Source organism: Gopherus flavomarginatus, chromosome 16 (assembly GCF_025201925.1).
Source record: "Gopherus flavomarginatus isolate rGopFla2 chromosome 16, rGopFla2.mat.asm, whole genome shotgun sequence".
Classification (NCBI taxonomy): domain Eukaryota; kingdom Metazoa; phylum Chordata; order Testudines; family Testudinidae; genus Gopherus; species Gopherus flavomarginatus.
Genome location: NC_066632.1, coordinates 3,794,101 through 3,812,739, shown reverse-complemented (window position 1 = coordinate 3,812,739; position 18,639 = coordinate 3,794,101). Strand labels below are relative to the sequence as shown.

At 56.8% G+C, this 18,639-nt stretch overlaps 1 protein-coding gene and 4 long non-coding RNA genes across 14 annotated transcripts; 4 read left to right on the top strand and 1 right to left on the bottom strand.

The window, feature by feature from the left end:
- The first annotated feature begins 1,649 nt into the window (after positions 1 to 1,649).
- LOC127035494 (uncharacterized) lies at positions 1,650 to 6,185 on the top strand. Its single transcript, XR_007769823.1, has 2 exons — positions 1,650 to 2,115; positions 6,039 to 6,185. It is a non-coding gene; the product is annotated as an uncharacterized LOC127035494 (long non-coding RNA).
- LOC127035492 (uncharacterized) lies at positions 3,753 to 4,809 on the top strand. 7 transcript variants are annotated; one of them, XR_007769815.1, is made up of 5 exons: positions 3,753 to 3,846; positions 3,984 to 4,056; positions 4,126 to 4,192; positions 4,262 to 4,322; positions 4,392 to 4,490. It is a non-coding gene; the product is annotated as an uncharacterized LOC127035492 (long non-coding RNA). The 7 variants fall into 7 exon arrangements; XR_007769818.1 differs by lacking the exons at positions 3,984 to 4,056; positions 4,126 to 4,192 and adding an exon at positions 4,596 to 4,809 and having other exon boundaries at positions 3,753 to 3,852; positions 4,392 to 4,458; XR_007769817.1 differs by lacking the exons at positions 3,984 to 4,056; positions 4,126 to 4,192 and adding an exon at positions 4,528 to 4,609 and having other exon boundaries at positions 3,753 to 3,852; positions 4,392 to 4,458.
- A 2,901-nt stretch (positions 6,186 to 9,086) lies between the features above and the next one.
- LOC127035497 (uncharacterized) lies at positions 9,087 to 10,171 on the bottom strand. Its single transcript, XR_007769827.1, has 3 exons — positions 10,073 to 10,171; positions 9,370 to 9,404; positions 9,087 to 9,332 (listed from the first exon to the last, which is right to left on the bottom strand). It is a non-coding gene; the product is annotated as an uncharacterized LOC127035497 (long non-coding RNA).
- Positions 9,362 to 13,288, top strand: LOC127035493 (uncharacterized). Of its 4 annotated transcripts, XR_007769822.1 has the most exons (4): positions 10,081 to 10,173; positions 10,279 to 10,295; positions 10,367 to 10,436; positions 10,611 to 13,288. It is a non-coding gene; the product is annotated as an uncharacterized LOC127035493 (long non-coding RNA). The 4 variants fall into 4 exon arrangements; XR_007769820.1 differs by lacking the exons at positions 10,081 to 10,173; positions 10,279 to 10,295 and adding an exon at positions 9,362 to 9,401 and having other exon boundaries at positions 10,316 to 10,436; XR_007769821.1 differs by lacking the exons at positions 10,081 to 10,173; positions 10,279 to 10,295 and adding an exon at positions 9,809 to 9,823 and having other exon boundaries at positions 10,316 to 10,436.
- Positions 13,289 to 14,165: 877 nt separating this feature from the next.
- Positions 14,166 to 18,046, top strand: LYL1 (LYL1 basic helix-loop-helix family member). Its single transcript, XM_050925446.1, has 3 exons — positions 14,166 to 15,624; positions 16,000 to 16,091; positions 17,145 to 18,046. Exons 1-3 carry the CDS (start codon positions 15,251 to 15,253, stop codon positions 17,504 to 17,506), a joined length of 828 nt encoding a protein of 275 aa, XP_050781403.1. The 5' UTR covers positions 14,166 to 15,250; the 3' UTR covers positions 17,507 to 18,046.
- Positions 18,047 to 18,639: the final 593 nt, after the last annotated feature.

The following is an 18,639-nucleotide window of genomic DNA, read 5'->3' as shown; positions in this document are numbered from 1 at the left end:
AGGGAGGGGCACCGCTGGGGGCACGGTGCAAACATTCAGAGCCCGGGTCATGGGCTCATCCCCCTGCTATGGGTGGGGAAATGGAGGCACGGAGAGGGAAGGGACTAACTGCAACACCAGGCTGCAAGTGAGTGAACAGAACCCAGGCGTCCTGAACCACCCTAATGTGGGGCGGCGGGATAGAGGCCTCTGCAAAAAACTTTAATGTGAAATAGAAAATGAAACTCCCTGTTTTTCAGGAACTTCCCCAAAATGTCAGTTAGAGCCGCTGGGCGGAGGCAGGGGTCAGACTGGCTCAGCTCTGCCCTGGCTTGTACCCCCTGAGCCGGTCTCTGCCCCTCCTGCTCCTCTGCCCGCCCCCAACTGACACACTCAGCAGGGGCATAGAGGGCACAGGAGATACAGGCTCCTGCTCCAGGGCCCAGCCCTGCCCGCAGCAGCAATGCTGGGAAAATCCAGCTCAGGCCCGGCAGCTCTGGGCTGGAGCATGCTCAGTGAGCGTGGAATCTGGGAGCCCTTCGCCCCCAAACTGCAACAAGCCTCTACTGAGCATGTGCAAGCTGATTCCCCCCCCCCCCCAAGGCTCTTTAACTTGGCCTCATTGGGGCACATTTCCACAGGGCCAACAAAAGGCACTTCCCTGATCCCAGGGTGACCCTTGTCAAAGTGCAGAGCCCTGCTCCAACACAGGGGGGGCGCTAGAGCTTCTTAAATAAGTGGGGATAGGAATTATTTTAACTGTAGCGCCATCACTGTTTTGTTCCCTAGCTGGAAGAGCTGAAACTTTCCAAAACAAACAGCGCCAGGCAAACTCCCACCTGGAAAACTCCAGGCCGAGGGCTTAATGTCTGGCAAAGTCAGATGCTGTGGAGTACAGGATCTTTTGATGGGAAGGGTCAGGCAACCTGTAGATAGATGTGTAGGAGGATGGAGAGCATGGACAGACGGGTAGGTCAGCGTCTTTGTTTCGGTAAGAGGCTAGATAATGATGATTATTGGGAGGGATTTCCAGACCCCCAGTGCCATTTGGTACCTGATGCACAGGGTGGAGGTCAGGCACCTCACTCCTGTTTGAGTCTCTTACGCTATTTTTATAACCCCAAACCGAAACTGGTGCCCCCTCAGAGCGGGTACCGCATAGACAGAGTCCCTGCCCCAATGAGCTTACAGTATATAGTGGCTGAGGAGAGGGGAAACTGAGGCACAGAACAGGGCTATGACTTGCCCAGGTCCCAGTGGCAGAGCCAGGAATAGAACCCAGGAGTCCTGAGTCCCAGCCTGCTGCCAGACAGGGAGATTTCACCACCACACACTCCCCCCCCCCCCGGTGCAAGCGCCTTCTCCACTGCAGCTCCTGCTGCCTGCGGCGTCTCTCCCGCCCCCGCTGGTGACAGGCCATCCCGTGAGGTCCCTGCAACCGCAGCCTGGGATTTAATTCCCAAACTATTGACCAGACTGTCTGCCCCCCCCCCAACCTCTTGGCTTTTCCCGGGGACCCGATCCTGGATTTCAGGGCCTTGACCTTTGGCTCCCACTCGCCGATCACTCTGGAGCGAGGCGGGGCGCCCAGTGCCTTTAGGGAACCCCCAAATCGGGCCGGGCCGGGGGGGTCCCTTTCCCCAGATCCGAGGTTATTATGGTTTGCAGCCTCCCAGCTCCCCCTGTGAACGCTCCTGTTTGTGGGTTATGTTCCACACGCCGGTTTCCTCTTGTTTTCACTCCAAGTCTCCCGTTAGGTTGCGTCTGACTCTGGGTTTCCTTATCAGCGCGGCACAGGCGGCCCTTTGCCTCTTATCTGCCAGCAGCAGCTACATCCCCAGTCCAACGAGCAGGAAACCTCTCGCCGGGCGGGGGGGGGGGCGGGGGCGTGGATCAGACTTCTTCAAATCTTAGTGGCCCCAGAGCGAGCGGTGGCTTGTGTGGGCGAGGGGGGCTGGCAAGTAAGATGGGGGGGAGCTGAGGCCGGGAAAGACGCTTCAGCCTATTTGACTCCAACCCCCCCCAAAAGAACCCCAAAGTTTCACCCTAGCACCCGCCGAGGAGACGGAGACTCGCGCCCCAGGCCATGGACCCTGCGCATGGTGGCCGGGAACGAGCATGTGGCCCACTTGTGGGGTAAGGCGCGTCCCGGGGCGCCCGGCCCAGCTAGGGGCGCGCTCGCTTCTCGGGGCTCCCTCGTTCACCGTCCTGGGGCCCGGCCCCTGCACCCCCCCAGGGGTCAGGCTCAGCCGGGGGGGGGGAATGTGGGGCACATCCCAGCGAGCCACCTGCTCCCAGGGTAATTGGCTGGCGGGGTGGGAAGGATCGTTCGTGGAGGGAGGGGGCAAGATCGGGTGTTTTTGCCGAGGGCTGTTCAGGGGGGGTTACCCGGGGGCTGGTGCGGGGTTGTGCATTTCAGGGGGCAAGTTTAGGGCCTGTTCCTGTAGCTCAAACGGGAATCGCTTGGAGCCGGTGCCCCAAATCCAAGCGGCGAAGGGTGGAGAGTTGAAATACGGGACCTTTGGGGTTATTTAAACAACCCCCCCCTCCAAAAAAAAATAAATCCCCCGCTGCGCTGAGGCCTGCGAGCTCCCGGGGCTGCTTCCCCCTTTCTCTGGTGAGTTGTTTGTGGGCAGCTTGAGCTAAAACCCGAAGAAAGCGGGAGGTTTCCTGCTCTCCGAGGCGGGTTTGGGAAACGCGCCGCGGTTAATGTTCCCCGTCCTGTCTCACGGGTGCAGCGGCACCTCCGTGCCCCTCCAGCCGGCCCGGGCAGGGAACATTGTCCCTGGCCTCGGGGTATTTCGGGCGCTGCTTTTGCTCCAGCTCGGCGGTGAGTTTCGGGAGCTGATTGTTCTTAGCACCTGCTGGGAGAACCGGCCCGCGGCGGAAATCTGGCCAGGAGCAAAGGCTAAAACGAGACCCGTTCGGATCTTTCCCCCAAGCGGGTTTGCTTCGAAATTCGAGGCATCGTGACCTGAGCAGAACAGAAGCGCCTGCGGGTGCGTGAACTGGGCGAGAAATTCCTCGCCCGTTTCATGTGTTAACCGGGGTTGTTCTGCTGGCGAGTCCCGAGGTCTGGCTCAATCCCCGCGCTTCCAGCCGCATTAAAAATCCCCCGTTTTTAACTCGCGTGATTCCGAGAGGATCTGCGGGGGGCTCCTAGGCTGGTCAGTTTTATCTCGCCGGGTCCCCCCGGCGCGGGGTTCGCCACCTTCCTCGGAACCTGTCACGTTCCCGGGGCAATGAATTAGCGAGGATCGAAATGTTTGTAACCATCGGCTTCGGGGGGTGCGAAGGTCCCTTCCTCGCTTCTGGTTTAGTGACACTTCACTCTGACTGCACGTGGGCCTGGATTGTGTGTGCAGGGATATTGTGTCTGCACCGTTATTAGACAGAGCGAAACGTGTTATCTACTGTGTGTGGACAGAGAGCTGTAATGCTGTGTGAGCTATACACACAGTGCATGTCCGTGTGTTACGTGCAGTGTGTGGACAGAGAGCCGTAATGCTGTGTGATCTATACACACAGTGCATGTCCGTGTGTTACCTGCAGTGTGTGGACAGAGAGCCGTAATGATGTGTGATCTATACACACAGTGCATGTCCGTGTGTTACCTGCAGTGTGTGGACAGAGAGCTGTAATGATGTGTGTTCTATACACACAGTGCATGTCCGTGTGTTATCTGCAGTGTGTGGACAGAGAGCTGTAATGCTGTGTGATCTATACACACAGTGCATGTCCGTGTGTTACGTGCAGTGTGTGGACAGAGAGCTGTAATGCTGTGTGATCTATACACACAGTGCATGTCCGTGTGTTACCTGCTGTGTGTGGACAGAGAGCTGTAATGCTGTGTGATCTATACACACAGTGCATGTCCGTGTGTTATCTGCAGTGTGTGGACAGAGAGCTGTAATGATGTGTGTTCTATACACACAGTGCATGTCCGTGTGTTATCTGCAGTGTGTGGACAGAGAGCTGTAATGATGTGTGATCTATACACACAGTGCATGTCCGTGTGTTATCTGCAGTGTGTGGACAGAGAGCTGTAATGCTGTGTGATCTATACACACAGTGCATGTCCGTGTGTTATCTGCAGTGTGTGGACAGAGAGCTGTAATGATGTGTGTTCTATACACACAGTGCAAGTCCGTGTGTTATCTGCAGTGTGTGGACAGAGAGCTGTAATGATGTGTGATCTATACACACAGTGCATGTCCGTGTGTTACGTGCAGTGTGTGGACAGAGAGCTGTAATGATGTGTGTTCTATACACACAGTGCAAGTCCGTGTGTTATCTGCAGTGTGTGGACAGAGAGCTGTAATGCTGTGTGATCTATACACACAGTGCATGTCGGTGTGTTATCTGCAGTGTGTGGACAGAGAGCTGTAATGATGTGTGATCTATACACACAGTGCATGTCCGTGTGTTACCTGCAGTGTGTGGACAGAGAGCTGTAATGCTGTGTGATCTATACACACAGTGCATGTCGGTGTGTTACCTGCAGTGTGTGGACAGAGAGCTGTAATGCTGTGTAATCTATACACACAGTGCATGTCCGTGTGTTATCTGCAGTGTGTGGACAGAGAGCTGTAATGCTGTGTGATCTATACACACAGTGTATGTCCGTGTGTTACGTGCAGTGTGTGGACAGAGAGTTGTAATGCTGTGTGATCTATACACACAGTGCACGGACATGTGCATTTTATATAATATGTCTATAGATTCATTCATGTATAATAACACTGTAATATATACACAGATATACACCATAATATACATTTTATACAAGATGTATATATGTTATTTGTGTATAATGATATCTATCTATATAGATAATATACACACATATGATCTATATATATAATTAAATATATTATTATATATTATATTAGTCTGTAATATGTGTGAAACAGATATGCATCTTATATAAATATTATATTTGTATTTAATTATATTTAGTACATTTCGTTTGAAATCTTTTTGTGTCAATATGATAGATAGATAGATAGATAGATAGATAGATAGATAGATGATAGATAGATAGATAGATAGATAGATAGATAGAGGGGGTGTAAGGGGATAGATAGATAGATAGATAGATAGATAGATAGATGGGGTGGATGGGGAAAGAAAGAAAGAAAGAAAGAAAGAAAGAAAGAAAGAAAGAAAGAAAGAAAGAAAGAAAGAAAGAAAGAAAGTGTATGGGAATAGAGGGGGTGGATGAGGATAGATAGATAGATAGATAGAGGGAGAGAGTGGATTGGGATAGATAGATAGATAGATAGATAGTTAGATAGTTAGATAGATAGAATTAAAGCACAGTTCCATTGAAATCAGTGGCAAAACTATCATACTGTCTATATAATATAACAGATTGTAAGGTAATAATTCAATGTGGTTTTGAAGCTATATGGGGACAAGTTGCTACCTTTTCATAATGCCATGATTCAAGGAGCTCTGAGGATACACTCTAGCTGAGGTTCTGCCTTATAAAATGTCTGTGTAGTTATAACATAAACACCGACACACACATGCACACACACAAATTTCCTTCCAGTTTTTGTAATGAGCAGCTCGCATTAGTCGCCAAGCTATGGCCAGGGCTCACATCTGTCCAAGGTCACAGTCACTGTGTTGGGTCAGAGATCCACCCTGGGTGACTTTCTTCTTTCATTCAGCTCCTCCGCCCCTTGTGATCATGGCCGCAGAATCAGGGGAATTCAGTCTCTGCTGGGCCCAGAGACGGATTTAACCAAAGTAACCAGAAACAATCCACTGGCAACCATCAGCTGCAATTGCTTCTGGAAAAACTAGCTACTTGTACATTGTTTTTGTGGAAAATGAGCTCTTATTCTGGGTTTTGTTCGGTGGCAGGGGCGGTAAACAAATCGGGCTGGACGTTGCCTCAGATTGCATCGATTTGAAAAGGCATTTTCAAAACCCATTTCCTCTATTTCACTGCGTTTTCATCGCCCCGCCACCCAGACAAAAGATGGTGTCAGCCACATGAAACGGAACATTGGTTTTTTTTTTCTTTTTCTCTCTTTTGCTGATTTCAGTTGCCTTTCCTTTGAGAAATACCATGAGGCCGGGAGATGCAACTAGAGAGGGAAATATGTCCCGGGGATTGGGTCAGGACCAATGTGCAGTGGAACTGCCTGGAAATAAACACTTGACAGGTCCTGCAATTGCAGATCAGATGAGGAGTGGTGTGGGATTGTATTTTATTCTTTAGAAATCAATGTGATTTGTTCAGTGACTTGGCCTATTGGGGCTAAGTGTATTTATTAGGTGTATTATGGTAGCACCTAGGGGCCCCAGGCCTGGGACGGGGCACCAGGCCTGGCACAGGGCCCCACTGTGCTGAGTGCGGTATATTATTTATTAGTAGGGCGCTACCAAATTCATGGTTGTGAAAAACACATCACAGGCTGTGAAATCTGGTCTCCCCCATGAAATCTGCTCTTTTGTGTACTTTTACCCTATGCTACAGGCAGCATTTCTCAAGCTGGGGGTCCCGACCCAAAAGGGAGTCACAAGGCTACTCTGGGGGAGGGGAGTCACGGGATGCCATCCTTACTTCTGTGCTGTCTTCAGAGCTGGGCGGTGGGAAAGCGGCAGCTGATGGCCGGGAGCCCAGTTCTGAAGGCAGCTTCGCCGCCAGCAGCAGCACAGAGGTGAGGATGACAATACCCTGACCCCTCCTACTAGACTTTTGGGTCAGGACCCCTCTTTGAGAAATGCTAACGTTGCATGTATATATGATGCCATTTTGAAATACGTATTCATGCTTCGTGACACCCCCCGTGACATTTCAGAGTTAATGATCTGGCACCGTGAAATTCAAGAGTTGTAAAATGCTGTGACCGGGAATTTTACAAAAAGATGGATCATGAATTTGGTTGGGCTGTGTTTATTAGGTGTCGCGTGGTGTGACGAACTGGGAATGTTCTTAATGTTTCTCTGAATACTGTGTTGGTGCCTCAGTGTCCCCATGGCAGTTCTTAAGTATCTGGCAGAGCAAAGGGCCAGTGCACCTAAATGCCTGGCACTCTGTCTCCTAGCAACTGATGGCCTGGGCCCCTCCTCTGCAAAGGTGCCAGCTGAAGGTGTTGGAGACAAAGGGATCAGGTGACCTCCTGGCCCGGGAAAGGGGCTGAGCAGAGAGGAGGGGCTGGGGGGGTTGTTAGTCTGGAGCCGGCTGGGGTCGAGGAGTGAAGTGCAGACGTGGGGGTCTGGCTCACTGCCCCCCAGAATGGACCCGGCCGAGGGGTCTGGTTCACTGTATCTACAAGCTCTGTTTTAGACCCTGTTCCTGTCATCGAATAAACCTCTGTGTTACTGGCTGGCTGAGAGTCACGTCTGACTGCAAAGTGGGGGTGCAGGACCCGGTGGCTTCCCCAAGACCCCGCTGGGGTGGGCTCGCTGTGGGAAGCGCACAGAGGGGCAGAGGATGCTGAATGCTCCAAGGAGAGACCCAGGAGGTGAAGACGTGTAAGCTTCTTGCCCTGAACAAGTCTGCTCCAAGGGAGAGGAGGCTCCCCAAAGTCCTGCCTGGCTTGGTGGGGAGCAGTTCCAGAGCGTCGCCCGGTGACTCCGTGACATGTGGTACTAGGCGCTGCCCAGTCTGGGCACGGGATTTAAACCGGCTACTTTAGCCCCTTTGCGACAACATGGTTTGCGTGAGTTCGGAAGTGACGTGGGCACCAACGTCAGGAAAGATGGGGACAAACAGGAGAGTCGTGAACATGATCAAAGGTTTAGAAAACCTGACCACTGAGGAAAAGCTAAAAAACCGGGGCCCGTTTAGTCCTGAGAAAAGTCAACTGAGCAGGGACCTGAGAACATCCTCAAATATGTTACATGGGAGAGGACGGGGGCCAACTGTTCTCCATGGCCGCAGAAGTAGGACAAGAAGCAATGGGCTTCATCTGCAGCAGGGCAGATGCAGATCAGCTATTAGGAAAAACTTTCTAGTTCTCGGGGGAGTTCAGCTCTGGACCAGGCGAGCGGGGGAGGCTGTGGGATCATCGTCAGGGAGGATTTTAAGAACTGCTTGGACATGCACCTGGCAGAAATGGTCTAGGTTTACCTTGTCCTGCCTCAGCGCAGGGGGATGGACTTGATGAACTCTCGAGGGCTCATCCAACCCCACGTTGCTATGATTCTGTGAGCCTCAAATCTCCGCGCTATGAGACAGAAGGGAGTGGAGCCAGGCATCCCAGGGGCCTATTCAAGACTCCTGGGTTCTATCCCCAGCTTTGGGAGAGGAGTGGGATCTACTGGTTAGAGCAGGGAGGGCTGGGAATCAGGACTCCTGGGTTCTATCCCCAGCTCTGGGGGTAGGGTAGGGTCTAGGAGGGTAGATCTGGTGGGGGGAGCAGTGAAAATGATTAAGGGGCTGGTGCACATGACTTATGGGGAGAGGCTGAGGGAACTGGGCTGGTTTAGTCTGCAGAAGAGAAGAATCAAGGGGGATTTGATAGCTGCTTTCAACTACCAGAAGGGGGGGTTCCAAAGAGGATGGTGCTCGGCTGTTCTCAGTGGTGGCAGATGACAGAACAAGGAGCAATGGTCTCAAGTTGCAGTGGAGAAGGTCTAGGTTGGATATTAGGATAAACTATTTCCTGAGGAGGGTGGTGAAGCACTGGAATGGGTCACCTAGGAAGGTGCTGGAGTCTCCATCTTTAGAGGGTTTTAAGGCCCGGCTTGACAAAGCCCTGGCTGGGATGATTTAGTTGGGGTTGGTCCTGCTTTGAGCAGAAGGTGGGACTAGATACCTCCTGAGCTCCCTTCCAACCCTGCTATTCTGTGATTCTATGACTGTGTCCTGGACTCACTGTGTGATACTAAGTTCCTTCCCTTCTCTGTGCCCAGGGTATGCTGGGTGTGCCGTTGCTGACAAGGTTCTGTCACCTCCCCGGGAGGAAACAGGCTGAGACCCAGCAGATCACTGGAGCCACCTGCTCCTCACTGATCAGACTCCAGCCGCCCAGAGGGGTGTGGCAGGGCTTCACGTGGCCACTTCCTGGGGAAACCCAGGTGCCAGCAGGACTGGTATGAGAATGGTACCAGGAATCCCCAATCTCTGTGCAAGGGGCCTGATAGGCCAGGATGGTGTCCCTGGAGGCAGCTGGCAGCTTCCTCAGGGATAGTCACTCCAGGCTAGAACTGACCTTACTCTGAGAGGTACTTACTCCAGAAAGGGTACTAAAAGGTGCTCGGGTAGAGTTACTCCAGGGAGTACTGCTCATACTCGGGTAAAGTCACTTCAGGGTGGTACTGGGCACGCTCAAGTATAGTTACTCCAGGGGGTACTGGGAACACTCGGGTAGAGTCACTCCCGGGGGGTACTGGGCACACTTGGGTATAGTTACTCCAGGGGGGTACTGGGCACACTCGGGTAGAGTCACTCCAGGGGGGTACTGGGCATGCTCGGGTAGACTCACTCCTGGGGGGTACCGGTCACGCTCGGGTAGACTCACTCCTGGGGGTACCAGTCACGCTCGGGTAGAGTCACTCCTGGGGGTACTGGGCACTCTGGGGTAGAGTCACTCCAGAGGGTACTGGGCACGCTCGGGTAGACTCACTCCTGGGGGTACCGGTCACGCTCGGGTAGAGTCACTCCTGGGGGGTACTGGGCATGCTTGGGTAGACTCACTCCTGGGGGTACCGGTCATGCTCGGGTAGAGTCACTCCTGGGGGTACTGGGCATGCTTGGGTAGAGTCACTCCGGGGGTACTGGGCACTCTGGGGTAGAGTCACTCCTGGGGGTACTGGGCACGCTTGGGTAGACTCACTCCTGGGGGTACCGGTCATGCTCGGGTAGAGTCACTCCTGGGGGGTACTGGGCATGCTTGGGTAGACTCACTCCTGGGGGTACCGGTCATGCTCGGGTAGAGTCACTCCTGGGGGGTACTGGGCATGCTTGGGTAGACTCACTCCTGGGGGTACCGGTCATGCTCGGGTAGAGTCACTCCTGGGGGTACTGGGCATGCTTGGGTAGAGTCACTCCTGGGGGTACTGGGCACTCTGGGGTAGAGTCACTCCTGGGGGTACTGGGCACGCTTGGGTAGAGTCACTCCGGGGGTACTGGGCACTCTGGGGTAGAGTCACTCCTGGGGGTACTGGGCACGCTCGAGTAGAGTAACTCCTGGGGGTACCGGGCACGCTTGGGTAGAGTCACTCCAGGGGGTACTGGGCACGCTTGGGTTTAGTCATTCCTGAGGGTACTGGGCATGCTCGGGTATAGTCACTCCAGGGGTTACTGGCCTCCCTCGAGTAGAGTCACTCCAGGAGGTACTGGCCCTGCTTGGGTAGAGTCACTCCTGGGGAGTACTGGGCACACTCGAGTATAGTCACTCCAGGGGATACTGGGCACGCTCAGGTAGAGTCACTCCAGGGGGTACCGGACACGCTCGGGTATAGTCACTCCAGGGGGTACTGGGCACGCTCGGGTAGTCACTCCAGGGGGTACTGGGCATGCTTGGGTAGAGTCACTCCTGGGGGGTACTGGGCACACTCGAGTATAGTCACTCCAGGGGATACTGGGCACGCTCAGGTAGGGTCACTCCAGGGGGTACCGGACACGCTCGGGCAGAATCACTCCAGGGGGTACCGGGCATGCTCAGGTAGAGTCACTCCAGGGGGTACTGGGCATGCTCAGGTAGAGTCACTCCTGGGGGTACCGGGCACGCTCGGGTAGAGTCACTCCAGGGGATACTGGGCACGCTCAGGTAGAGTCACTCCAGGGGGTACCGGACACGCTCAGGTAGAGTCACTCCAGGGGGTACCGGACACGCTCGGGCAGAATCACTCCAGGGGGTACCGGGCACGCTCGGGCAGAGTCACTCCTGGCTGTTTTCCTGAGCTTCTGCTGTGGTGGCTGTTGGGGGGACGTGGTGTCTGGCGTAGATTAATCCCTGTACAGTATGTGGGTGGGTGTATGGGCACGTGGGTGGGTGGGTGTGTTTGTGGGTGTGCCAATGTATGTACATTAGAACGGTTACAGGGGTCAGACCAATGGTCCATCTAGCCCATTGTCCTGTCTTCCGACAGTGGCCAGTGCCAGGTGCTTCAGGGGGAGTGGACAGAACAGGACAATTATGCAGTGATCTAGCCCCTGTCACCCAGTCCCAACTTCTGGCCATCAGAGGCCAGGGACACCCAGAGCATCTTCAGTAATAGCCACTGTTGGATCTATCCCCCATGACCGTATCTCATTCTTTTTTTGAACCCAGTTATGCTATTGGCCTTCACAAAATCCTCTGGCAAGGAGTTCCACAGGTTAACTGTGTGTTGTGTGACAAAATCCTGCCTTATCCTTGTTTTAAACCTGCTGCTGATTCATGTCATTGGGGTGACCCTTGTGTTAGCTGAAGGGGTAAATAGCACTTCCTTAGTCACCTCCTCCACACTGATCATATCCCCCTAGTCATCTCTTGTCTAAGATTAACAGTCCCAGACTTTTTAATCTCTCCTCATACAGAAGCTGTTTCAGCCCCTTAATCATGTTTGTTGCCCTTCTCTGTAGTTTTTCCCGTGCTAACATATCTTGATTGAGCTAGGACAGCCAGATCTGCACGCAGGATTCAAGAGGGGGGGGCGGACCCTGGATTTATATAGAGGCATTATGATACTTTTTGTCTTATTAGCTATCTCTTTCCTAACATTGTTCTTTTGGTTGGTTGGTTGGTCGGTGTTTTTTGACTGCCCTGCACATCAAGCGGCTGTTTTCGGAGAACTATCCATGGTGATTCCAAACTCTCCTTCCTGAGCGGTAACAGCTAATTGAGACCCCGTCCGTTTGTATGGCTGATTGGGATTATCTTTCGCAATGTGACACATTTCACTTATCAACATTGAATGGCGTCCACCATTCTGTTGCCCCGTCACCCAGTTCCAAGAGATCCTTTTGTAGCTCTTCGCAGTCTGCCTGGGACTTAACTCTCTGGAGTAATTTTGTATCATCTGCAAACTTCGCCACCTCACTCTTTACCCCTTTCCCCAGATCATTTATGAAGATATTGAACGTTACTGGTCCCAGTTCAGATCCTTGGGGGCCCTGCTCTTTACCTCTCTCCATTCTGAAAACTGACCATTTATTTCTACCCTTTGTTTCCTGTCTTTTAACCAGTCATTGATTCACAAGAGAACCTTCCCTCTTAGCTCATGACAGCTGACTTTGCTTAAGAGCCTTTGGTGAGGGACCTTGTCAAAGGCTTTCTGGAAGTCCAAGTACACTATATCCACTTGTCCACATGTTTGTTGAGCCCATCAAATAATTCTAGTAGATTAGTGAGGTGTGACTTTTCCTTTACAAAAGCCACACTGATTCTTCCACAACAAACTGTGCTCATCTGTGTCTGATAATTCTGTTCTTTACTATAGTTTCAACCAATTTGCCTGGTACTGACGTTAGGCTCACCAGCCTGTAATTGCCAGGTTCGCCTCTGGAGCCTTTTTAAAAAGTTGGCATCACATCAGCAATCCACTGGTCATGTGGTTCAGAGTCCAATTTAAGTGATGGATGACAGACCATGGTCAGTAGTTCTGCAGTTTCATATGTATATGTACCGTGTGTGTTCCACCCGTGCTGGGTTCAGCCCATTTGCAGGGCCAAATGGTGGGACCAGGTTCCCTGGAGTGGTTGTCAGATGGCTGGTGTAACAACTCAGCTGGGTTGGGCATCTCGTTGGTGTGGCCGACTTGAGGCCGTATTTATGGCTGTCTACTGCAAGGCGGCTGGTCTTGTGGTGGCCATCAGGACAAACCGCATCTAGACAAATGTGAAAGCACCTCAGGGGGACCCCGGCAGCTGGGAAGCACCAGCCCACGGCCCAGCCTGGTAGCAGCAGATTTGTGATGTTGCTGTTCACTAATTGGGAACTGGGCGCATGACCTGGGCGTGAGCCACACGAAGCTGGGCTGCAGCGGCCTGCGGTAGGCTTGGGTGGGGTTGGCCATGCACCAAGTACCCACGTGTGCAGGGCCTTGCACTGCCTTGACCTCACGGCTGTGCAGTGACTGGCTGTTTGCTGAGCTCCGTGCGCAGCTCCAGACACCATCAGGTACAGGCACGTGTTTGTGTCTGTGCAGTGTGTGTGTGCGTGTGTGATGGTACGTGAGCAATGGGTGTGTCTATGCACTGGGTATGTGTGTCTGGCCCCTGTCAATGGGGGTAGGCAGGTGGGAGCTGGATGGACCCTTCCCTGCCCCCCAGAGGAATGTCACTGCTAATGCTAGTTAAGAGTAAATAGAAACATGTCCAGTGCTGTACACACACCCAGCTTGACACACACACACACACACACAGAAGTCTTACACACACACACACACACACACACACACACACACACACACACACACACACACCCAGTCTGGGACGTACACACACACTGCCTCGGACACACCCACACTCAGGCAGAACACACAGACACACACACACACCGCCTCGGACACACACACACACACAACCTCAGACACATACCCCATGCACCTGCACACACTCCATCACAGAAACATACACACATCCCCTCGGGACACACACACACACACACACACACTCCCTGGGTGCCCAGGCTCCCGTCTGTCTCTGCGGCTCAGATGTTTGCCGCAGCCGGGTCAGCGCAGCTGCCATTTCCCCCCGCCTGGCCCAGCTGATCTCGGTCGGGTCTGTGCAGCGCCGGGCACAAGGGGGCTTTGATCGCTACCATCCACCAAATGCCTTTGCCCGGCAGTGACGTTGCTAGCGGGGACTCCAGACGCGATGTCGGTTTCTGAGCCGGAGAAATCAGCCCTGCTCCGATAACGCTCCGGTCAGTGGAAACCTGGCCGACACCCCGCTTTGCCTCTGCTGGCAGCCCGGGTCCCCGTTTTCCAGGTCCCTCCCCTGGGAGCCCGAAACTGGGGGCGGGCAGGTTACTGGGTCCGCGGGGTAGAGCCTGCCCCCCTCAGTAATCCCGGTGTGAACAACCCCCCCAGTAACCCCGGTGTGAACAACCCCCCATAACCCTGGGTGTGAATGGCACCCCCCCAGTAACCCCCGGTGTGACCAAATCCCGCCCCGTAACCCCGGCGTGAACGAAACCGCCCCCCCCCCAGTAACCCCGGTGTGAACGACCCCGCCCCGTAACCCCGGTGTGAACGAACCCCCCCCAGTAACCCCCAGTGTGAACGATCCCCCCCATGAGTGCCGCGTGCGGAGACGCCAAGTTCAGTCTGAAGCCCGGGCCCGGGATCCCCCTTCCCCAAAACTGCCCGAGCTAAAACACCAGCTCCTGGAGCGGCAGGCGGGCTGGAGCCTCGGCTCGCACAGGCCTTGTCTACACGAGACAGCCGGAGCGGTGTCAGGGGAGCGGGGGCAGGTGTGGCTGGCGGGTTACATCCAGCCAGGGGACTCAGGGCGCCTTGGTCCCAGGATCTGGGCTGGGGGGCGGGTGTAAAAATCTGTTATTGGACCAGCAGAGAGAGACCTGCGAGTTCGACCCCCGCCGCTTAGCGAAAGGGGTGAATGTAAACGGGGTTTCTTACCTAGGCGCTGGGAGGCCCCAGGAGACACTTTTCACCCAACCAGGTTTTGAGCTTTGCCAAAGGAAGCGGGTCAGTTCGAGCCGCCCCTGGAGCGCGTTGGTCGGTTCGGTTTGGTTTAAAAGAGGGGGGAAGACGCTGAAAATCGAAGCGAAACGCTTTGTTCAGCCGGAAACCAGTTTGATTCTGGCTCCCGGATTCACAAAAACGACAAATGATTTTTCTTTGCCAGAGAACCACAAACATCTATAACGTGCTCAGTTCTGGGGCGCGGGTGTCCGGCTCAGAGCTGGGTAGATCAGGTTTAGCACTTGGCAGTCGGTTTGACCCAAACCAACATATACGGAAGTGGAGCCGTTCACACTGCATTTAGCACCCAGTGTAGCTAATCCGGTTTAAAGGGCTGGGTTGCAGATGTGTGGATAAAAGAGGCTACAGGCTTTCAGTCCAGCTGCTGAACGGAGCAGCCCACGCCCCCATCGCTCCGGGAGTCTCGGGGCCTGGTGGCCAGGGACCGTGCCTCAGTTTCCCTGTCTTAAAAAACATGGTGTGATCAGGAGCAGCGTGGAGGGGAAGGAAGGATACCGGCCTGGTCCAGGCCATCAGGGAAGGGGGGGATACCGGGCTGGGGGCGTTCAGGGAGGGGCCAGGAACCAGGCCCCCTCCTTGGTCTCACCCCACCTGTATTGTCCCCGCAGATGAGTCCTGGCCGCAGCCGGAGGCGCCGCACCGCGCCTGGAAGATGATGGAGAAGCTGAGGACTCCCCCGTCCCCCTGCAGCCCCCTGCCCCCTCCGTCACCCCCTGCCAGCCACTCGCCCGCTAGCCACTCCCCAGCCCCCCCGCCCCCTACCCCGCCCCCGGCCCCCAAGGGGAGCCCGCCCCCCCCAGCCCCTGCCCCGCTGCCCCCCGACGTCCCCGTCATCAGCCTGGGTCACAGCAAGCGCCCGCCCCACCCCGATGTGCCCACCACCGAGCTGACGGCCCTGCACCCCATCCCCTCCCTGGTGCAGCTCTCAGCCCTGCCCCCTGCACCCACCCCGGCCCCCCTGCCGCTCGCCGGCCTGCAGAGCCCGCTCCTGCCCCCGCAGTACCACCCCCACCACTTCCTCAACAGGTCAGTGCTGGGGGGCGGGGGGCGGGGCGCCGGTTGGGTTTTGAGGGGGGGGAGAAGGCTCAGGGCTGATAATACCGCACCCCCCCAGGGGGCCCGAGAGGTAACCCCTCCCCCACAGCACCCCAAGAACAGAGCCTCGCTCCTGCTCCTGTCCTGCCCCCATCCCCTGAGTCAGACCAGGGGTGGAGTGGGGGATGGGGCAGATTTAGGGGTCTGTGACCCTCCCCCCCCGCATGGCTTTAATGTGCCATGGTGGGGGTGTCAGGGCGGGGCTGATTGACAGAGGGCGGGGCTGCATGGTGACCCCGCCCCCCTAGGGTGCCATGTGCCCCCCTGGCCCGGCCCCTCACCCCATGTCTCTGCCCCTCTCCTCAGCGTCTACATTGGCACCTCCGGCTCCCTCAGCCTCTTCCCCAGCAGCCGCCTCAGGCGCCGGCCCAGCCACCTGGAGCACGAGCTCATGGATGGTGAGTGCCTCCCGCCCTGGCGGGGTGGGACCCAGGCGTCCGGGATCCCCGCCCCCCCATCCACTAGACCCACTCCTCTCCCAGAGCCAGGGAGAGAACCCAGGCGTCCGGGCTCCCCCACCCCCCAACCACTAGCTCCTGTCCCACTGCCCGCCCAAAGCAGGGGAGAGAACCCAGGCGTCCGGGCTCCCCCACCCCCCAACCACTAGCTCCTGTCCCACTGCCCGCCCAAAGCAGGGGAGAGAACCCAGGCGTCCGGCTCCCAGCCCCGATGCTGGGCAGGGCCCTGCTGATGCCACACTCGAAAAGCCCAGCTCAGACTCACCATGGAAACACGGGGCCAGTGTCCCCAGACATCCTGCTTTAAACTCCAGTGTGGTGTTACGTGTGGCTGTTACACAGCCCCCGGCCCCACCCCCGAAGAGGCTGCACATCTTCTCATTGCCCTGCCAGGGGTCCTTGTATAACCCCCCCACCACCAGAGGTGGCTGCATCTCACTGCTAGGCCGGGGGTCTTTGGATACCCCTCCCCCCAGAGGTGGCTGCATCTCGCTGCCAGGCCGGGGGTCTTTGGATACCCCTCCCCCCCAGAGGTGGCTGCATCTCGCTGCCAGGCCGGGGGTCCCTGGATACCGCCCCCACAGAGGTGGCTGCATCTCGCTGCGGGGCCGGGGGTCCCTGGATAACTCCCCCTCCAGAGATGGCTGCGACTCGCTGCGGGACCGGGGGTCCCTGGATAACCCCCCCCCAGAGGTGGCTGCATCTCGCTGCAAGGCCGGGGTCCCTGGATACCCCCCCCAGAGGTGGCTGCATCTCGCTGCTGGGCCAGGGGTCCCTGGATAATGCCCCCCCAGAGGTGGCTGCATCTCGCTGCGGGGCCGGGGTCCCTGGATACCCCCCCCCCCAGAGGTGGCTGCATCTCGCTGCCGGGCCAGGGGTCCCTGGATAATGCCCCCCCAGAGGTGGCTGCATCTCGCTGCGGGGCCGGGGTCCCTGGATACCCCCCCCCCCCCAGAGGTGGCTGCCTCTCAGCGCCGGTCGCTCCCCCCGCAGGGCACCAGCCCCACAAGGTCGCCCGCCGCGTGTTCACCAACAGCCGGGAGCGCTGGCGGCAGCAGAACGTGAACGGGGCCTTCGCGGAGCTGCGGAAGCTGATTCCGACCCACCCCCCCGACAAGAAACTGAGCAAGAACGAGATCCTGCGCCTGGCCATGAAATACATCAACTTCCTGGGGCAGCTGCTGCGGGACCAGGCCTCGGACCTGGCCCCGGCCCCCGCCCCCGCCCCCGAGCCCGCCTCGGCCCCACGGCCCGGGCCCGGCCCCGAGCCCCCCGCCCCGCCGCCCGCCCCCCGCCCCATCAAACGGGAGCGCAGGACTCTGCTGGGGGCCACGGCCGCGGGGGAGGCCCGGTGATGATTGCCCCCCCCCCGGATTTGGGGGGTGATTCTGGACTGGGAGGGGGCGGCCCCCCACATTGCAAGGGGGGGCTCCGGGATCCGCCCGCCCCGCTGTGTCGAAGGAGGCTGGGACCTTGGCGGAGTCGCCCATGTGATGAAGTTCGTCCGGTCTCAGCTGCTCCTGGCCCCCGAGGAGACGTGTCGGCGCTGGGTGGGAAACGGTAGGGGGGCTGAGGTGAAGGGAGGAGCGCCCCAGCTAGCCCCAGAGACCCCCCACATGCCCCCCATTGGCAAAGAGCCCCCCCATCCTGAAGTGGACTGGTCTGTGTTTTAACCCCTTCGGGGTGCGGCTAAGCCCCCCCCCCGTGCCCAGAGGGCGCAGGAGCGAGCAGCGCTGGGGTGGGAGACACCCCCCCCGAGGACTTTGGGGTGCCCCCTGCCCCGTGTCTGGGGGGGGTCCTGCCCTGCTCTGGGGGAGGGGAGTCGGGAGGTTTTTAATTTAACCCTGTCGGGGCTGTAGCCACGCGGCCCGCGAAAGAAACACGAAGTGCGCACAGCAGAGCCTGAGCCTTGTTCTTGGGGGGGTGGGGGAGTGGAGACACTGCAGTCAGGGCGAGGGGACACGGGGGGCGGGTGTGGGGGAGGGGAGCCATGGGGCAGAGGTTGGGGGGTTCCTGGAAGGCCTTTTGGGGGACGGTGCACAAGGGGGGGAGCGTGGGGGAGGTCTTAGCACCTGGACACACACAGGGACTAGCGGGGGGGGCTCCATGGTGGCACCATTGGGGGACCCTCCCCAGGAATTTGAATCCAGGGCCAGTGGGTGGGGGGAGGGCAGAGGTTGTAGGCAGGGCACAGGTGCTGGGGACAGAGGTGACGCAGCAATGGGGAGAGCCCCCCCAGCCAAGACTCCTCTGGTCAAGCAAAGCGGGGGGGCGGGAGGGGCGATGCCCACGAAGATTCCCGCGTGGAGCCCAGCACTGCCCGGAGAAGATGCGGGGGGAGGATTCCAGGCTTCCAGCCCCGCCCCCCAGCTCGCTGTGCGTGGAGGGGAGGGGCGCACACAGATATAAGGAGTCCTGGTGGTCTCCCTGAACCCCCAAACTGGGGTGAGCAGATGTCCCAATTTTTGGGTCTTCCTTATATAGTCTC